At 43.0% G+C, this 19,645-nt stretch overlaps 2 protein-coding genes across 8 annotated transcripts in view; one reads left to right on the forward strand and one right to left on the reverse strand.

Moving 5' to 3' along the window:
- Positions 1 to 4,938, forward strand: part of ptn (pleiotrophin) — a 51,011-nt gene extending 46,073 nt beyond the window's left edge. Inside the window, exon 5 of the mRNA XM_077006858.1 lies at positions 4,392 to 4,938. Coding sequence (XP_076862973.1) covers positions 4,392 to 4,447 — 56 coding nt within the window. The 3' untranslated portion in view covers positions 4,448 to 4,938. The remainder of the gene's footprint in view (positions 1 to 4,391) is intronic.
- A 160-nt stretch (positions 4,939 to 5,098) lies between these two features.
- Positions 5,099 to 19,645, reverse strand: part of chrm2a (cholinergic receptor, muscarinic 2a) — a 100,593-nt gene continuing 86,046 nt past the window's right edge. For all 7 annotated transcript variants that reach the window (XM_077006853.1, XM_077006850.1, XM_077006855.1 and 4 more), the window contains one exon: positions 5,099 to 13,378. In XM_077006853.1, coding sequence (XP_076862968.1) covers positions 11,838 to 13,325 — 1,488 coding nt within the window. In that variant the 5' untranslated portion in view covers positions 13,326 to 13,378 and the 3' untranslated portion in view covers positions 5,099 to 11,837. The remainder of the gene's footprint in view (positions 13,379 to 19,645) is intronic.

A 19,645-nucleotide genomic window follows, 5' to 3' on the forward strand; every position in this document is an offset into this window, starting at 1 on the left:
CCTCTATCTCTCTCTGTCTCTCTCTCTCTGTCTCTCTCTCACTCTCCCACACACACACACACACACACACAGAAACACACACACACACACACACACACACACACACACACACACACACACACACACACACACACACACACACACACACACACACACACTCAGGGCTATCTAACCTACCCCATTCTTGTTCTGTTCCTCATAATGAGTTCCAGCGCACCACTCCTCCTTTGGTACAGCAGGTCAGAGGCCACATTCGATAAGGGCATCTTCAGTGGAAAATGCACAGATGGAAGAGTGTCTAGGTCTACAACTGATTAGTCCAAGAGCCAGACGATACCTCAATAAGGCGGCCACGCAGCACAGAGATACGTCAAATGAAATATTATGAGAGGCTTTAGTCCCTAGACCCCCAAACTTTGCCCCCAGTCAGTGGGAGCTGAGAATGTCATTTGGCTCATATTAGAAGCAGTTTCTGCAATAAAGTTCACTACTGGGAGCCGTCCAGTCTGTGATGGGGTGCCTGTAGAGGCTGTTTACTGATGGGCGTAAGCGTGTGTGTGTGTGTGTGTGTGTGTGTGTGTGTGTGTGTTTCCAGGCAGCCGTGTGGTTTTCATAATGAATACATATATAAGTGGTGCAAATCAAACAGAAATGCTAAATAAAGTGGCTCAGCAGCAGTCTCTGTGCTCCCTGGGAATGTGCTGACTGCAGAGCAGAGGGACCAGGCACAGTAATGAAAGCAGGCGTACAAAGTGGAGCACAGGGCTATTACCCTTGCCAGTGTGTGTGTGTGTGTGTGTGTGTGTGTGTTTGAGTCAGTGAAAGAAAAAAATAATTTGCATCAACACTGATTTACACATTTACTGAAGACAGCAGTCAAAATTTGGGGCTTTAAAAAAAAGTTATTTCTAAACACACACGTACATGTAGTGAATATGCTGATGAATATGTACTGATGCACTGTACTGAGAAACCTACAGCTTACTGATTCAATTTAGTCAAAAGACCATATTAATATATTGCTAAAAGTATTTAAAACATGATTACCAAAGTTCATGTGCTCAATCATTTTCTTGCCAGTTTTTAAAAAACATTTTTAACTCTCATTTACAAATACATTCTCCATATATCACAATATCACAGTATTTCAACATGTTTTTATGCCTCTGGTGCTGTATTAGATAGGAATATTAATATACGTGAAATGTGTACCTATTTTCTACGTCCTAGTGCCATTTTATACACATGATAACAATGCCAATGCAAGAGTCTCTTCACACTTCACATGCATTCAAAAATGGGGGAGGAGTGGCACAGGGGGCTTAGATATAAGGTCATTTATAATAGTTGTTTTGAACAAAACTTGAGGGAAAGACACTGTTTATTACTTAAACGTTCAATGTTGATTATCCATGTGAATGACTACTGTAAATGGACATTTCCCTTTTCTACATGGAAATGCAGTTTTAAAATATTATGTTCCACTCTTATTCACATATCTGTCACGTTACAGCCCCTGACCCCTCCCCTTTGGGCATGTGTTTATGTTGTCTACGTCTAGACGTTTGCGTCTGTGGATCTCCGTGGGTGTGGTTGTGTCTGAACGTGTTCATCGGTCTCACCTGTGGCTCGTCTCGTGATCACTCGAAGCTTACGTGGTTTGTCCATTTAATGTGCGTTCGCGCAGTGTCCTGTGCTCGTCTTTGTCTGAGTCACACCATACTTAATGTGTAAGTGTTCTATATGCACTGTCTGCACTATTTGTTTGGTGAATAAAGTGGCATTTGTGCGAAACCGCTGGACTCGTGCCTCGTCCATTGCCCTGAGCCCAGCGTCACAATATCACTTTAATCACTACATTTGATTGGGGTAGGAAACAAAACAATAAACAATCTTAACAATCTAAACATCTAAACAATAATATTAACCTTTTCTACACTGATATGTTCCACATCTAAATAATTTAAGCAGATATCAAAATAATAGATCTAAAGCATTTCCCAATATTATTTTCATGTTATATTTATATACAGTATGTATGGCTTAGACTGGTCCACTCTATTTAAACCTTTGTGGAATTCAGGTGTCACATCACGTTTGAGTCATTCATGTGTCTGTATGTTTGAATGTTATACGTGCGTTGTCTGCACTATAATTGTAATAAAAAGTGACGTCTGCGAAGAGGATTATGTCTCATCCGTTGCCTTCCGCAGATCGTTACAAAACGACGAGCCGATCTAAGGAGACAGAATGCCAGGCTACGCCACCCGGGCAAAGAAGGGTAAAAGACCCAGTAAGCGACACCATGCCACCTCCCCTGTCTAGCACCGCAAGGCCACGGTGATTCCCGAGATGATGGAGCAGGACCCCGTGTGTGCCTTCATGCTCCGTCAGGCTCGGGAGTACTTCCGAGAGGGCGGAGTACTTCCGCGAGACCGCGATGCGGATGTGGAAGGAGCGTCACCCCTCTCCCTCCAGAGACCTCTCACCTCTGTGGGTAGGCTCCCTCGAGCTCTGCTCCAAGGAGAAGACCCCCGAGAGCGAGTTTGAGGGGGCGGACTCTCCAGGCGAGGAGGAGGAGGAAGAAGAGGACCATCCACCCTCTATATGCTCCGAGCCCACTGTAGATTACGGTGAGGAGGAGGAGGAGGAAGAGGACTACCCTCCATCCGTGTGCTCGGGTGGCTCCGAGCGTGCGGACTGTGAGTCATACACGGAGGAATAGGAGGAAGAAAGTCCGTTCCCTTCAGAGCTCTCTGCCGGGACCGTGAGGGGGAGGAACAGTCCGGAGGTGGGCGTATCCCCCGAACGCTCCAAGGGAAGCGACATGGACTACTCCCGGGGTGGCAGCCCGGAGGAGCCCATGAACTGGAGCCTGAGCAGCGAGGAGGAGATGGAGGTCGAGGAAGACGCTCCCGCTGCCAGGTCCAGAGGGCTATCGCTAGGCGCAGGGGGATTACCCAGTGGACCGAGAGGAGAGAGAGAGCACGAGCGGAGCGCCACACCCGGTGGAGGGTTAGCGGCGAGGGCGGGAAGAGGACCGCCCACCGCAGCACCCGCAGCTCCCGCAGCTCCCGCAGCTCCCGGTTTCTCTCCGCTGGCCGCTCTCCTCCTGGCGCGCAGCCTGGCGCCGTTTACATGTTTGTCTGTCACTGTGTTCGTGAATATTCCCATATGTCTGCCTAATCCCCTTTTCCCTTTCGTGCCTCTGTGTGTTAATGTTCCTGTTTGTGTGTTTGTAAACGTCCCGTTATGTGTGTCTAATGTCTTTTCCCTGGTCTTCCCAGGGAGGGTGTTCTAGGCTGTTCGTGGCGGACTCTCCACCGAGGGTGGTCATCTCCCAGACGCAGGACTGGGTGCTTCGGGTCTGCCCATGAACGTGGGTTCGGGGCACTTGGTCCTGTTGGCACCTCGGGACGGGTAGTGCCTTGGTGGGGGCGTCTGTCACGTTATGGTCCCCGACCCCTCCCTTTGGGCGTGTGTTTACGTCGTCTGCGTCTAATCGTCTGCGTCAGTGGATCTCCGTGGGTGTGGTTGTGTCCTGTGATAATCCGTCTCACCTGTGGCTCGTCTCGTCATCACGTGGGGTTTATGTAGTTTGTCTATTTAATGTGCGTTCGCACAGTGTCTTGTGCTCGTCGTTGTTTGAGTCATTCATGTGTCTGTATGTTTGAATGTTATACGTGCACTGTCTGCGCTATAATTGTAATAAAAAGTCACGTCTGCGAAGAGCATTCTGTCTTGTCCGTTGCCTTCCGCAGATCGTTACATCAGGACTCATTCATGTACTGTAATCTTCACACCTGCAGGTTTACTTTGCAAATCAATTATATTGCTGGAATCTTTTCATGTGTCCATAAAACTTGCTGAAAGAATTAAAGCTTCAAATTACACCATTATTGTTATTGAAAATAAAACTTTTAAGAATGATCAGTTAAATAAGATTTTAGATTAGAAGCATGTAGAAACGTGCAGGAGATTAAGAGGAGATGAAGGTGTAGGTGTTGATTAGATTACAAATTTAACACAATATACAGCAGGTGCAATAGATACCTAATCTATTTGTTTAATTAAACACTATAGCTCTCTCTCTCTCTCTCTCTCTCTCCCCATCAAGCTATCTCTCTTTCTCATTATCATTGTCTCACACCACACAAGTGGACATACCCCAACTTGACCGAAAGAACTAAGGTCTGTTGTGCTCCTGCCTCTGTTGAGGTGAGGCACGTAGATACATGTTGCCCTCCTCACAGTGTTCCTGCATAGAAGTGCAGGGCTTCCACTCTGGGGGGACAAGTGGCTGCTTCCTACCGCCCGACCTGACACAAAAAACCCGTCTGCACCAGCCCCCGCATTGTGGATGACTGATGCCATGTCCTGTATGCCCACAGATTCACGGAAGCCGAAAGGGGACGGAAAGAAGAGAGAGCAGGCACTGGCAGACTAGAGGTGCCCACCTGACACCCACCCGACACCCACCCACCCTGCCCACTGCCTCCTCCGGACCGGTCAGCTCTCAGACGGAGGACACGGAGGTAGTAGCAGAAGCAGTGGATGGAGGGAGAATAAATGTGTCTCCTCCTTCTGTCTAGAACTGTAGGCCACTTGTAGCTCTTTTGGAGATTGCTTAGAATTTTTAGAAAAAAAAAGAAACTAAATCTTTTACTAAACTATATTTCTTGTTCAGGGCATGTCCTGTAAAATATAGCAGATACTTAACTACCCTTTAACACTTGAAAAATGTTATGTTAAAATTGAACTGTTATGTATTCTCTTAGATGGAACAGTCTCTTTAAAAGGCAATGGTGTGTAATTAGATGTGAGTTCATGAGGTCTGTAGTAGATGTTCTGGTAACAGAAACTTTGTAAATCACACATGTGGAGTTTTGTGGCATTACTGCTACACAACTCCAAAGGAAATAAAACTTTTACAATCCACCACTTTATTCAGCGATTTTTGCTCTGGTTATGAACGTATTGCAGACTTTTGTTTGTCGTAATTGCTGTTTGTTTCAACAGCACCAAACCATATAAAGCCAAACAATTTCATCATGTACTGTACATCTTATATGGTACACAAAAACACAAATATTTGGACTTAATCTTGTATCTTTATTTGATAGAATTCTTTTTCAAAAGAGTATGGCACAATATATATTGTGAATGTATTTCATAATACAGATTCATTAGTGATTTGTGAACATCCAGATTTCTCCTCCAGTTATTTTCTTGAAGAACCTGATACTATTAGAAATGTACAAACAGGAGGTCACATACTGGGGGCAAGGGAGGAGGAGTGGGCAGAAGAGGAGGTGAGGAGTGGGGCAACGACACTCAGATGAGTAATAAACACATGTATTTAAACCTGGGCCAAATCACATCAAATGTTCATGGCATATATACAGTAGAAAGTTGGAGCTGTTACCAAATGACATTTCTACTACATGAAAGTCACAACCCACAGTGAAGGGAAAGCACAATGAGGATCTACACACCTCAGCAACAGAAGATAAAGAGTTTAATATGTACATTGGACAGAAGACTTAATGTCTTTCTGCTCAGACCTCTCCGGACAGAGCTCATCCACCTAAGCCTCTCAGTTATAAGGACGACCACAAACATTATTTGCACGTTTTGGTTCATACCAGTTCCTCCTAGGCTGAGAGGAGAGTCTGTTTGTCTGTCTTGCTTTGCACTTCTGATTTCTGGCGCTCCTGTGTCTCCCACTGGTTAAACTGCTCATACTCTGTAGTAAAGCTCCAGAGAAACTAGATTAGTCCAGCTCTGGCATTAAAGTGACTGCACTCTCTCAGGAGACTGGGGCTACATTGGCCATAGAGGCACACAAAAACAACCTAAAGGTCAACTAAAGTGTTTGTTTTCTTGTAGTTTCTCCCTCTCTCTCTCTCTCTCTCTCTCTCTCTCTCTCTCTCTCTCTCTATATATATATATATATATATATATATATATATATATATATATATATATATATATATATATATATATATATATATATTGTATATTGTTCCCTCCCCTCCTCTCTCTTTATAGGTAATTGAAAGCTCATGTTGTCTGTGGTGGTCCAGAGTTCCGGCTCTTGATTTAATGTCCAATTATCCCTTTTTTCCACTGACAGATTCTCCAACTCTAAAAAATCAATACACCACAGTCACCTCCTCAGCCTAACCATGAACTCATACTTTATATACAATATATCTATACAGTACAGGTGGACATTTATAAAACCTTATACAAAAAGATAGCTGTTTTTAAATACATACAGTGCATTTGCCTGTGACATTGTCTTAGTGTGGACACTCTTCATTATATGTATTGACAGCTTAGCTCCTCCCTGGCAGTTATTATGTCTTTGGCAGCCATTTTTCTCTCTTAAATTGCCAGTGTATGTATGGTGTGTATTATATGCTTGATAGTCTGTATGTTTGTGTGTATGTGTGTGTGTGATTGTAAGTCCTCACTGTGCTGCTCAGTATCAGACCAATTTACACTATACACCACTTACTGTCACATGCCAAGGTTATTTTATAAAGTTTCAATATTTTAGTATACATTTACTATCTTAGTTTAACCCAAACTCAAATTCCCAATACATGCAGCAACAAAGATCAACACATGTAGACTCATATACACACTTCATACACACTGACAAAACACAATTCATTTATATATATGGCCAGTTTGCAGCTCAAACAATTATGGTTTTATATATAAGGATAAATTCAGACCTCCAGAGATGACCTATTCACATAACTTATTTTTTATACAAACACCTCACATTTCACTCCTCAGATGGTAGTTACTGAAACAGCACTTTCATGGCACTTTAGAAACAATTTATGAATTTATACCAATTACACATTTTCTAGTTACACTGTTGATACCCAGATTAGCTGAGATGCTTAGTTAAGAAGGGTCCTGTGTTTTTCAGTCAGTTATCAGCTTCAACACATTCGTCCACAAAGTCATGCACACCTTAAGAACACTATCACGGCAAAAATATTCTACAAACAATCAGAAGAAGAAAGGCAATAATTAATGGAATATAAAGAATCCTGATTTCAAATAATTCTCTTTTGAATTCTGTAAGGCACTTGACATCTGTCACTCTTTGCCCAGGGAGGCGTCATCCTGGTGCCACAGCTTTGATCTAATTCCTTCCTGGCCTCCCTCCTCATCATCATCATCATCATCATCATCATCAACAACATTTTCTCTTTATTCGGGGCTCATTGAAATGAAAATATATACACTTTGCTTTTATGCTTTTTGCTAATTCTTACCATATACTCATATACTCATAGCTACATTTCTCTTTACAGTTTTTCTGTGTACTGACCTTGCCTGCCTGTTCCTGTTTTTATGAGTATGCACAGGCTTCTTTTAACCCTGCTTGACTGTGCTGTAGACCTTTTCATAAATTGTGATCATTCCTGGAAGAGCCCTAATAAAGCGTGTTTTTCTCCTTCAACTCCTGTCTCATATGCTGCTCTGAACCAGCCAATGTGTGGCATTGCCTGGACAGGGGGAGGCTGATTATGTAATTATCAGCGTCATCCTTAGAACCTTAGCCAACCTAAACCGACAGCTCTACCCTGTGCACACACAAACTAATAATACAAAGTATACAAAACAGATACAAAAACAAAATATAATCTAGAATTACCAAATATATTACTGCACATATGAAATTTATACCTACAGCCAAAATAATAATAGACATTCATACATTTGTAGATCCCAAAGTGGATCTTAGCCCTTTGATATTAATTGTTGCCTAAAAGACAAGATTTGTATGACAATATATTGTATTAAGGAAAATGAAGCTCACAGGGTAAGAGATGAAATAGCCTTTTGGCTTCAATGATAGCATTAACACACACACACACACACACACACACACGCACACACGCACGCACGCACGCACGCACACACACACACACACATACGCGCGCACACACACACACACACGTGCACACACACACATGCACCTGTGGCACAGTAATGTGTCTGAGGTGTGAAACCGCTCCTACTTTTACCCCAAAGATCTCTGATGCTTTTAAACATGTGTCACCTTGAGAGGCTGAATGACAGGCCCTTTCTTCTCTTTGCTCTCCCTCTTGGAGGACAGAGAGGGGGGCTTATCGGCTGAATACAGCACACAGCGCACGGAGCAAGCACTGGCGTGCCTCGCTCAGATCACCTCCAACAGTCCTGTAGCCCCGCCCACCTGGCCCAGCACGTCTTATCACTCATGCGGCATCAGCAGGCGCTCTCCACTGTCATACACCACTCCGTGCTATCGTGCACCGTTCTCCAGTTTATCTCATGCAGAAAGGTCACAGCGAAGGTGACGGATGAGAGCTGTACCATTTAAGGCCGTGCTGGCACGTTGAGGGTCAGGCGGGCCAGGCGGGCCGTGGCGCTGGAGCAGTCGAGAGGCAGGGCAAGCGGGCGGGGCACGTTGCGTTCCACACGGAAAGCTGTGCCATGTGGAACACCCCCCCCCCCGCTGCAACGCTTCCGCTATCTCCGCCATGGAGTTTAGCAGCTGTCAGTGCAGTCCAGTGAGTAGCGGCAGCTACCACGTCAGCTCTTGCCGCTCTTCCTCACATCCAACCGGGAGACGAGTGCCTCGCTCAGAAGTGGGGGCTGTCAGGAAGAGAACAGGGGGAAGAGAAGGAGGAGGGAGAGGGGAAGGGGACAGGTGACACGCAGACACATATCCACTTATCAGCCTGACGGATGGGAGCGCTCTGGACCCAGCTACACTGCCGGAACACACATGCAAGCACACACGCTACTACCAGCCTATCAAGGCAACCCCTCAAACCCATTCTGTCACTCTGTCAGAGCCGTGAGGCCACAAGGCTGAGCTGGGGTAGCACCATAGTGGCTGTCAGGAACTTTGTTAGTGTTAATCATTTGAGCAGGAATCGGGACACATCAGAGCTGACGGTCTCAAAAAGACATTTACACTCAGCTCAGGAAGTCAAATCATGAGCATGAAATGAAAATGCAATTTTCAGGAAGGAGACAAATTGCTAATGACACATGGAGGAAGTTAATGTTATGGATAAAGAGATGGAGGAGAGAGAAGCAAGGTAAAAGAAGATGAGAGAGAGGGAAGATGTTTATGAGCAAGAGAAAAGGAAGATACATGTAGAAGAGTCCTTGCTTAAACAAGGTCTGGCTTCACGTGGCTGGGGGTGTGGAACAGTAAGTGGGACAGACTGACACTGAGCTTAGTGGAGTGTGGCATGTGTAATCTTCAATCACACCGGCTGCTCAGCATCAACAGCTAATCTGATCCATTTTACTGTGAGATTCCATTATTGCTCCAACCCGCACAGTGCCTGCAGTACCATGGGCAGCTTCCAAACATCACTCAGTCCAAACCACATACTCTATTCAGCACCACTCACCCAAAACCCATCACTCCACCCAACACCACTGAGCCTAATCCTTCCCTCTGCCTAAAGCAACTGCAGTAAAAAAAACCTCTATAGTCGCCCCCTCATCACTCACCTAAATCTTTCAGCCTGGCCAGGATCAGTGTTGCCTAAAGACCCACTCTCACCACTCAATGAAAGCTATCTGCTGAGTTCAACAATTATACTCACAACAAAGGTCTATATAGTGACAGAGAATTACAAATGAATATTACAGGCAAATATTTGAACATACGTACTTGAAAGGATAAGGTAATGTATCAGGCATTCAAGTTACTACTGTGACTATTCTTTCAAGTGTGATGATTTTCTGCTGAAGAATATATGTGCATGTTTTTTTTCAGAGACTACAATGCGAACCACAAAGGTGTGTGCCGTTTCATGGTGAAATGTATAAAATATCGAGCCCTTTTATTTCACAAGGCCAAGGCCTTTGATTTAGAATAACCCCAATTCCGGGGTGATCATACACACACACACACACACACACACACACACACACACACACACACACACACACACACACACACACACACACACACACACACACACACTTGCCTTGTTCAGTAGCCTGCAAAAATAAGATTTCATTTCACTAAGAGTAACATATAACGAGTCACGTAATAGGAGGCTCAGGCTATAAGTCTAAAACCTACATTAGCACTAATTCCACATTCACGTCTGCATACAGACAGACATTTACAGACCACACACAGACATGGTTCATTTATAGACTGCCCAATGTTTAGTCTGCTCCCATACTCAGAGCTTAGTCTCACATGCTGGTACACTCAGAGAAAAGCACAGGATCCCCCCGGTACAGTGTCATGTGCCTGGCAGGGTTCCCGACACCTGCGGGCTGCATGAATGAAAACGCTGCTGCAGATACGCAGACGTGCAGGCGCAAACGCTCAATTACATCTCTGCATATTTAATTTACATTTCTGCTTAATTAATGAGAATGCTGTGATTATAACCACCCACGTCGTGAAGGCTCCTGAATGCACTGGTCAGGTTTAACACTGGTTTAACTTACTGATCTGAACTGAAGATCACTTCACTATGTGGGTTACTATGTGGGATGGACCCCTCATGGTTTCTAGCCAGTTTGTTTTTGTTCCACCATCTAACATTTTGTTCCACCATCTGACAATTGTATACAGTGTTTAAAAACAAACTAAGAAACAAGCAAACAAACAACAACAACAACAACAACAACAACAACAAAACAGGGGTAAAATCTCAAGCCCATAATAATGGCTCTACAAAAAAGAGTCACTTTACCCTTCACCTCCATCATAATTTTAAAAGCTTTTAATTTACATCTCTGGAGGTCTGAGCACTCAGAGCTGCTTCACTCATACATGTAGATATGGCAGAGTGGCTCTCCAAATTCCTCTCTGTGGTCTGTGCTACAGCAGCCTGCACACACACACACACACACGCACACGCACGCACACACACACACACACACACACACACACACACACACACACACACACACACACACACACACACACACTGGGGCCAGTGATTCATTCTACTGCAATCATTATTACTGTATACCTATATTCAATGCATGCTGCAGATTAACATCAAGTGACATCTTTCACTCTTTTTATAGTGCACACACACACACACACACACACACACACACACACACACACACATAGACACCCAGACCCTACATACATGCACACACCCTGACTACTCACCCATTTGCTCACTCATTCTACCAAACATGCCAACATATTCTGCCCGCACTCCTCAAACACAGTGGCAAACAACAAATGCTATACACATTTATGTACAAGTATGTACAAATATCATATTATACTGAAGTCCAAACGCTAGGTTTGAATGTTCAGTCAGCCCTATTGTCCCTTTAATCAGTATAGAATTTTGTACACTGATTATGCAGATTCTAATCTTACACCGTGCTATTAAATAAAATCTGTACGCAGTCACTGTATGTGGATAACATTAGGTTAAACATGGATTTCTTCAAACTCTGGTTTTGTTGCTATTTTATCCATATATCACTAATTTCATTTTTTAAACATTACCTAATTTATTTATTCATTTATCAAGACCTTCTCTCAGGAATACTTCTCCATATCTTTATCAATATTTCTGTCTCTGAGTTGCAATTGGTTGTATGTAAAGTGCTACAACAGGTTATTGGTAATAGACATATACAATACAGAAACATAAAATGTTTCCCACCCAGCTGCTACACTCACTCTATTATTCATTTGATTTCACTGACACCTTTCACACACACACTCACACACACACACACACACACACACACACGCGAGCGCGCACACAAATGCATGCAGACACATACGTCTTGAACACCCAAGCTCATCTGGTTGAGCGAATATTTTTATATTGACAGAGCAGAAGCTGCTTGAAGGTCTTTTTGAACGTGGCATTGCAGAGAGCATAGCATGCGGGGTTGATGGTGCTATTGATGTAACAGAGCCAGTATCCGATGGTCCACACTGTGTTAGGGATGCAGCTGGAGCAGAATGTATTGATGAGGACCATCACGTTGTAGGGTGTCCACGTGGCCACAAAGGCCACCAGGATGGCCATAATAGTACGGGTCACCTTCTTCTCCCTCGATGGAGCTGCCTTCTTTTTTTTGGGTGGCTGCTTTGTCATCTTCACTATCTTCCTTGCCACATGGTTCTGCTTCTCCGCTGCTGGCACAATCTCCACCGTTGTATTGGAGGGGGCGTAGCAGTCTCCCTTTGGTGACTTGGTAACAATTTTGATGCACGTCAGTTTGGAGCCACCGGCCTTGGGACGATGTTGTCCTGGCACCTGACTGTCATTGGCCCTGGATGGCACCACCTCCTCCTCCTTCTGATTTGCTGCTGCACCACTGCCAGAAGTGGAGTCATTCGAACTCTCTTTCTCCTCGACAGGGACACAGTTGTCCCCGACTCTGTCCTCCCCCTCTCTCTCCCCACTGGCTGTGGACGGCCCTTTGCCGTTCTGCAGCTTACTGTCGTGCTGGTTGGTCACATCGTCAGTTGTTTGAGTCTGACCCCTGTTGGGGTCATCCACCATCACGTTGTTGTTGTCAGGCTTGTTGGCTGCTTTGCTGCGGTTCTGGCTGGGTGATGTGGTCCCAGGGTTGCCGCCTGACGGCTTGCGGTTGTCCTTCTTGACGCGACTCTTGCTAGCTCTGGAGATCTGCCAATACAGCACCATCATGGTGATAACAGGCAAGTAGAAGGCGGCAATGGCCGTGCCGAAGGTGACAGCAGCATTGGAGAAAAACTGAATATAACACTCTTTTTCTGGCACGGTACGTCCGCCCACGATGAACTGCCAGAAAAGGATGGCGGGAGCCCACAGGATGAAGGAGAGCACCCAGGCAGCAGCGATCATCATCCCCGCCATCTTAGTGGTTCGCTTGACAGGGTAACTCAGTGGCTTAGTGACGCAGAAGTATCGGTCGAAACTGATAATAAGCAAATTCATGACTGAGGCATTGCTGACAACGTAATCTAGAGCCAACCACAGGTCACACACCACCGGACCCAGTGGCCAGTAGCCAATCACAATATAAACGGTATAGAGGTTCATGGAACAGAGACCTATGATGAAGTCTGCACATGCTAGGCTGAACAGGAAGTAGTTGTTGACAGTCTGCAGGCTTCTGTTGACCTTAATGGACAGCATGACCAGGATGTTTCCAATCACAGTGACCAGGCTAAGTGAACCTGCTACCAGCACAATGAACACCACCTCCACTGTCTTATATGAGCCTGTCTCCACCTCCGGCTCCGTCTCATTGCCCTCAGAAGCATTCCAGAACGTCAAGTTTATTCCATCCATCTGTCCCCGCCTCAGGTGTTGCTCTCTGGTCCACAAGGAGCAAGCCTTTACACCTACACATGAAAGATGGAAACAGAGAAACAAACATTTTACAATTTTTTTTCTATATGTAAGCTTGGCAAACCCCACCCAGAATTTAGCTAGCGTATATTATCACTTTTCATGAGAGATCCATGTTTGATGTATAACAATTAATGGATTAAATTAGCCCAATTAGGTAGGTGATAACTAAAACAGAGGTCAAGAGAATGGCTTGTTTTACCCATAAATCTCATGGGGTTACTGCAGCCCTTACTGTGCCAATCAAAAGTTAGTAACTAATTAAAGAGTTCTGACCATAAGTGCTGGCAGTGGAACAACCAATCATCCTGACCTTTGTGTTTGTGGACAATTATGAGCTAATGCAAGCAGCAGAGAGTAATTCAGTACATTTGCATATAGCCTGGGTTACCACACAAAGCATTACAGAGAGCTGGCTACTGGCTGCAGAACACGGCACCCTCATGGGTCTGGTAGTGTTTTCCATTAGCTCAAACACTTAAACCTTAACTTTTAACAAAGTGAAAAGACATATCCAGTTGGCCATTTTGTTTTCACAATGTACTAAAGTATTTTCAGTACATTTGCAGACGGCATCAGTTTTCTGCTTACAGCCATCACACGGTACAGGTATTGCAGTCAACTGCTGCTGAATTGCATTAATATGGACTAGAGTGTTTCTCAATTCGCAGAACTGTTTAACGAGTATTCAACTATAAGTTGTAGTTACACCATTACATCACTGTATACCATGTTGAAGTGCCATGAAATTACTCAGTAACACATTTCGTTTTATTTCGTTTCATTGGACTGTTGTGCTTAAATATTTCATGAAAGAAGCCTTGTAACAGGTAATGTTAACTAGTTTATTAAAATAACTGAAGAATAACTGGTTAGGTATATACTTACCTAGCTACCCAATTAGCCCATCTAGCTAGCTAATTAAATAGCTAGTCAGTATTACTATAGTAATTTATCTAGCTGTCTAGCTGTGTGCGTACACATTTGTGCATTTTTTATGTGTGAGTCAATGTCTATTTTCTAGTGGTGAAGTTTTGAGTTCAGGATGACATGCACCACTACTCTTAAGTAAAGCTGATTATATTCTTTGAAGTGAGATCTCGCATATATATAGCCACACATCTGATGTACTGTCATGGCTGCCCTGGATTGTTTGTTGTGGTTTGTGGTGTGAAGAGTTTGTGTGCTGCAGCTCACAGCACATGATGTGTGTGTTATAATGCAGGAGAGTGTAGGTCATGGTGGTGTGTGAGTGTTCTCTGTTCTCTCTCTCTGCCTAGCTGGTGTGTAAAAACCCTGAATGGACCATTGCTTTTTCTGCTGCTATGTTATAGCTTATAGCTGTTTGGCAGTGTAGACAGTGATTAAAAGTGAAGTTTTATTTCTGATCGTCAGTCTGGTCCTTAGCTTGTTTCAGTGTCCTTAAGACATCTACACACCTCAATGATTCTACTCTGCTACTAATGCAATAACCTCAATCAGAAATCCCTGCAAGTGTTTGCTGTGGTTACAATGGCTTTCTTAACAGGACCTGGTATGAACTTTAAAGAATCTGGAATAGAAAAGTTGATTTCAGAACAGAGTTCTGAAGTGAGTTTGACCTTGTTCTTGTGTATGTATATGTGTGTGTGTGTGTGTGTCAGTCACCTGGTTACACCCCCCACCCCCTCACACATGCACGCACAAACACAAGCATACATGCTCATCTTGGATGTTGCAGGGCTGCAGTAATGATTAGAGATGTGTTTATCAGGCTTGCCAGAGCTACGTTGCACTCCCTCTCATTCATCTCCGTTAAAACTCACTCATTTGCTGCACTGCGTCCCAACTCTAATAACTAGGCCCATATAGAATACAGAATAACTACTGAGAATTCACTTATCTTGAGTACCAGAAGTCCCTAATCTTCACATTACATGCAGAACTATACCAAACAAAAAGAGTAAAGGCCAGAGGTTTGTGCCAGCATATCCTGTTAACCCCAGGGGCAGAAGACGGTGGATTTAGATCCCTGTGAATACAGATAGAACTTAATAAAAAACAGGCGTATTCTGATCAGCACAGGTTACAGCTCCAACCGCTGCATGCACCACGTGTATGCGGTTCTTTCTTGCCCTGCATATGCAGGGACACACACTCTCACACCACCACACACTCACACCGCCACACACTCACACCACTGTCAAAGGTTATTTTATTCTGTTCAGCAGGTCCACATATACAAACCAGGTCGAAACTATAGTATAATTTACATAATACCGCCTCCTCTAATTCTCTGTACTCTGGTCTGACTTTGATCTTTTTTTCTCCACCCTTCTTCATGTCTTCAGTGGTATATGCAGGTCTGGCTCTCTCGGGCAGCAGCCTCCATTTACTGTAATAGGGCTGCTGGACATGAGACTCTACATGCTCCCATAACTCATTTCAGAAGGCAGCTGGACATCCATATAAGCTCACAGTATGTCCCAAAGTGCTGTGTTTCCATTGCTGTCTCTCTCTGTTCCTCCCTCTGTTTCTCCCTGTGTCCCCTGTCACTTAATGCTATGTATATATCATTAAAACAAGACTAATAGATGCATTTCTGCCTTGTGACATTGATTGATTCACTCATAATCATTCAGCGGCAGAAGACCAACACATAATTGTTTAAGGAAATTATATACCGCCCATCACCATTACATATGGCTACTTACTTTTTTATCCTTATTTTGTAGATAAATATAGCCTTATTGCAAAATTTATGTATTTTTTTTTTAGAACATGTAGAAATGAGAACTGAGAGACATGAGACTCTAGACATTAATCTTCATTGGAAACAGTTACTTTGAAAAGTTCCATTAGCCAGCTCTAAGCACGTATTTGTCAAAACAAATGCCAAATTTGGGTGCTAATTGTAACTGCTATAACTAAAACTGAACTGTGAATATGAAATTGTGATTTTTTTTCCCCAGCCTTTATTCACATCTATGACAGATGATTATATTTTCTGAGTGGTGAAATTCTGTGATTGAAGCATAATTGGAGATGATTCATTTTAATGCAACTGTACAGCATATGCAAAATAAATAAATAATATAAATAAAAAATCATTTAAAAAGTGGTTGACATCTTAGTACAAAAGCGTGCTGCCATTATGTTAATTTGAATTGATTAGTAATCTGAGGTGAATGCAGCACTTTGACAAGGAGTCCTGTGGAGTCTTCTGATGTGACTTTTGATTTATTTCTATTTCTGTGAGTTTTCAGAAAATGGGTACCTAGAATGAAAAATAAATTGTAGATTTTTTTACTTTTGAATGCATAGGTATGGAGCCCGACATCATATAAAAAATATAATACAGCTTGGCCACGCCTTATTAATGCATGCAAACAACTTATCAACGCATGCGAATGAGATAAGTATTACTTTATATAAAGCCAGGTTTACCTTCCTTGGAAGTCAGTTCGTCATCCCTAGGAGCTGCTTGCTTTGTTGCCGCGCGTGAAACGCGACATTAGTATCTCATACCCACGCCTTAATGATCTCGTTCCCGCGCGTTAATTATCTCGTTCCCATGCCTTAAATATCTCCTTCCCATGGGTTAATAAGTCGTTCTCACGGGTTAATACGTCGTGGCCACACGTTATTATTATTATTACATGATGTCACCTTACGGGCTTCGTACATAGGAATAGGGAAACTGTTTTTTTTTTTTTTTTATTTTTTTTACAAAATCTCATTCTAGTACTGTACTTCAATGCTATTATACTGTATTCTAAAACTACAATACTGTACTCCAATTCTATAATACTGCCTGTCTCTCTTTCTGTCTTTTTGTCACTTTCCCAAGACGTATGTGGTGACAGATAAATTCTCAAGGTGAAATGGTTGTAGGTTTACCATGGAGGAACCCAGCTGTGCTGTCTGTCTGCTGTCTGTATGTGTTTGTCTGTACATAGTTTGCACAACCCGTAGGCAATGAAGCCATAACATTAGATTAAGAGAGTACTCTCACTTGTACGTGCCTCAAGGCTCACATTATATATTGTAACATTTAAAAGAAAGTATTTGGTCCACACAAACATTATTCACTGAACTCCAGGAACACTATACTATATTCATATACCACTTCTGTTTGTTAATGGGTTTCTCTGATCCCTGGTGCAAAATGCAGCCCCAATTTAAGCTTGATGGTGAATGACAGGATGGATGAGTTATTGCTGAGAGGCCAGTGGTATGAACAAGTTTTGTTGGCCTTTTGGACTTTAACTGTTCCAGGTTGCTGGCTCACTAGAGCTGAAAATTGCCTCAGCCTGCCGGGATGCGCCCACTGCCGATCTGATCCTTTCTTCCTCTCTCCTCTCTTCTTTCTACCCTCGATCTCTCTCTCATTCTTTTTTTATTTTCTGCCTGAGAATTGCAATTCTTCAACATGGTTGTAAACATTTTATGGAGATCATAGTGCCTATATGGCTGAAGTTTTGAATCCTTTAATCAGTGGAACTATTGGCTCTGATGACTAACATGTTGCTCTCAATCAGTAAGGAAACTTCTCAACACGGAGGTGGAAACGTCAGCAGTCTGACATTTTAGTCGCATTGCTTGACCTCACATCAAACTCACAGTCACAAACTCATTAAATATAGATGGTTAATGTTTTGAATTAGGCACGTGTGATAACTTAGCTTTAACCAGTAAACTCTCTGCTTATAAATTCTATTGATCAAAACAAAAATCACTTTGTACTGATGAGTGTCCAGTCAGTAATGACAAAACTTTAATCAGGAATTTCATAGAATTTCAAGAACGTGAGACATTAGAAATTTAGGAGAGTTTCTAGGATGGGAGCAAAATTTGTCTTTGGCAAAACTTGTTTGTATGGTTATAGAGAGCCAAGAATAACAGAAGTGCTCCCTCATTTTGGATTTGATTTGCCTCTGTGCTGGACTACAGGGGTGTATAAATATTATCTCATATTTGAGCGTATGTAGGCCTACTCCATGCTGTGTGTGCATGGGCACAAACGCACACACACACACACACACACACACACACACACAGAAGTATTTGTGCCTGTCTGTGTGTGAGAAAAGTGAGAATATTTTGTTTTTGTGTGTGGTGGGATGCAGAGATGAGCTCTCCAGTCAAGGATATCTGGGTATACATACATCACTCAATCATATACATTTATAACATTTCTATTTTTTTTAAATACCTTTTAGATGTACATTTGCAGATTGCTATATTGTCAGTCATTATCCAGCTTTTGCATATGGTTAGTTTTGAACCACTTTTGGCTGGATATATTTGGGCAGCAAACCACTCTCAACCCATCAGCGACACTGACAAGACTCCAGCAGCACTGCTGTGTTTGATCCAGTCCCACCAGCACCGCACGCAACACTACCCTGCCAGTGTCACTGCTGGGTTGAGAACGGCCTGCTGTCCAAATATCAGGTCAGCTGTGGCCCTGTGTTCAGAAAGTGTTGATGAAACGGGTGCAGTGTGTCTGACAAACTGCATGGCAACAGAAAGAAACAACAATTCATATCTGTGCACCCAGAAAATTCACCTGAAAGATGGTACCTAATAAAGCGACCTGTGAGTACAGGTCCAAGGTAGGTGTGTGTGACGTGAGCGTACACTGCTGTGAGGATGGGGAGTCTGTGTGTCTAGGCTTGTACTAGTCCTGCTATAGCCATCTGATTCTTTCTGACAGGTTGCAGTAGTATTTGACATCTTCCCAGCTGCTGCTGTCAGTCTCCATCCTGACAACATATGTTCGCTCTCACACTTGCCTAGACACACACACATATGGAATGAATGTTATGATTTAATCATCTGCTTTTTCATATGTAAACTGGTTCCTGCTATTAATTCAAAGTGTTTTGCTTGTACAGCTGATTAAGGTACGACATCTGCCTGAAACATCTCTCTGAAACTCTTTGCTATATACAGTGTGTAAATATATATATATATATATATATATATATATATATATATATATATATATATATATATATATATATTCCTATAACCTACAGCTTTATGATATTGCCCAAATTTGGTTAGCAGTGCAGCTATGTGTAAGCATTATACGGTTTCGTACATTGTTATTTTACTCATGAGATTCACATGAGCACCATCTATGGAAAGGTCAGTCTCTCTCTCTCACACACACACACTCACACACACACACACACACACACACACGCAAACAGTATTAAGTATTTGGTTCTTCACAAGTCTACAGACACCCATGCAAACATTTACTCAGCAGA

This window comes from Brachyhypopomus gauderio, chromosome 5 (genome assembly GCF_052324685.1).
Source record: "Brachyhypopomus gauderio isolate BG-103 chromosome 5, BGAUD_0.2, whole genome shotgun sequence".
Classification (NCBI taxonomy): domain Eukaryota; kingdom Metazoa; phylum Chordata; class Actinopteri; order Gymnotiformes; family Hypopomidae; genus Brachyhypopomus; species Brachyhypopomus gauderio.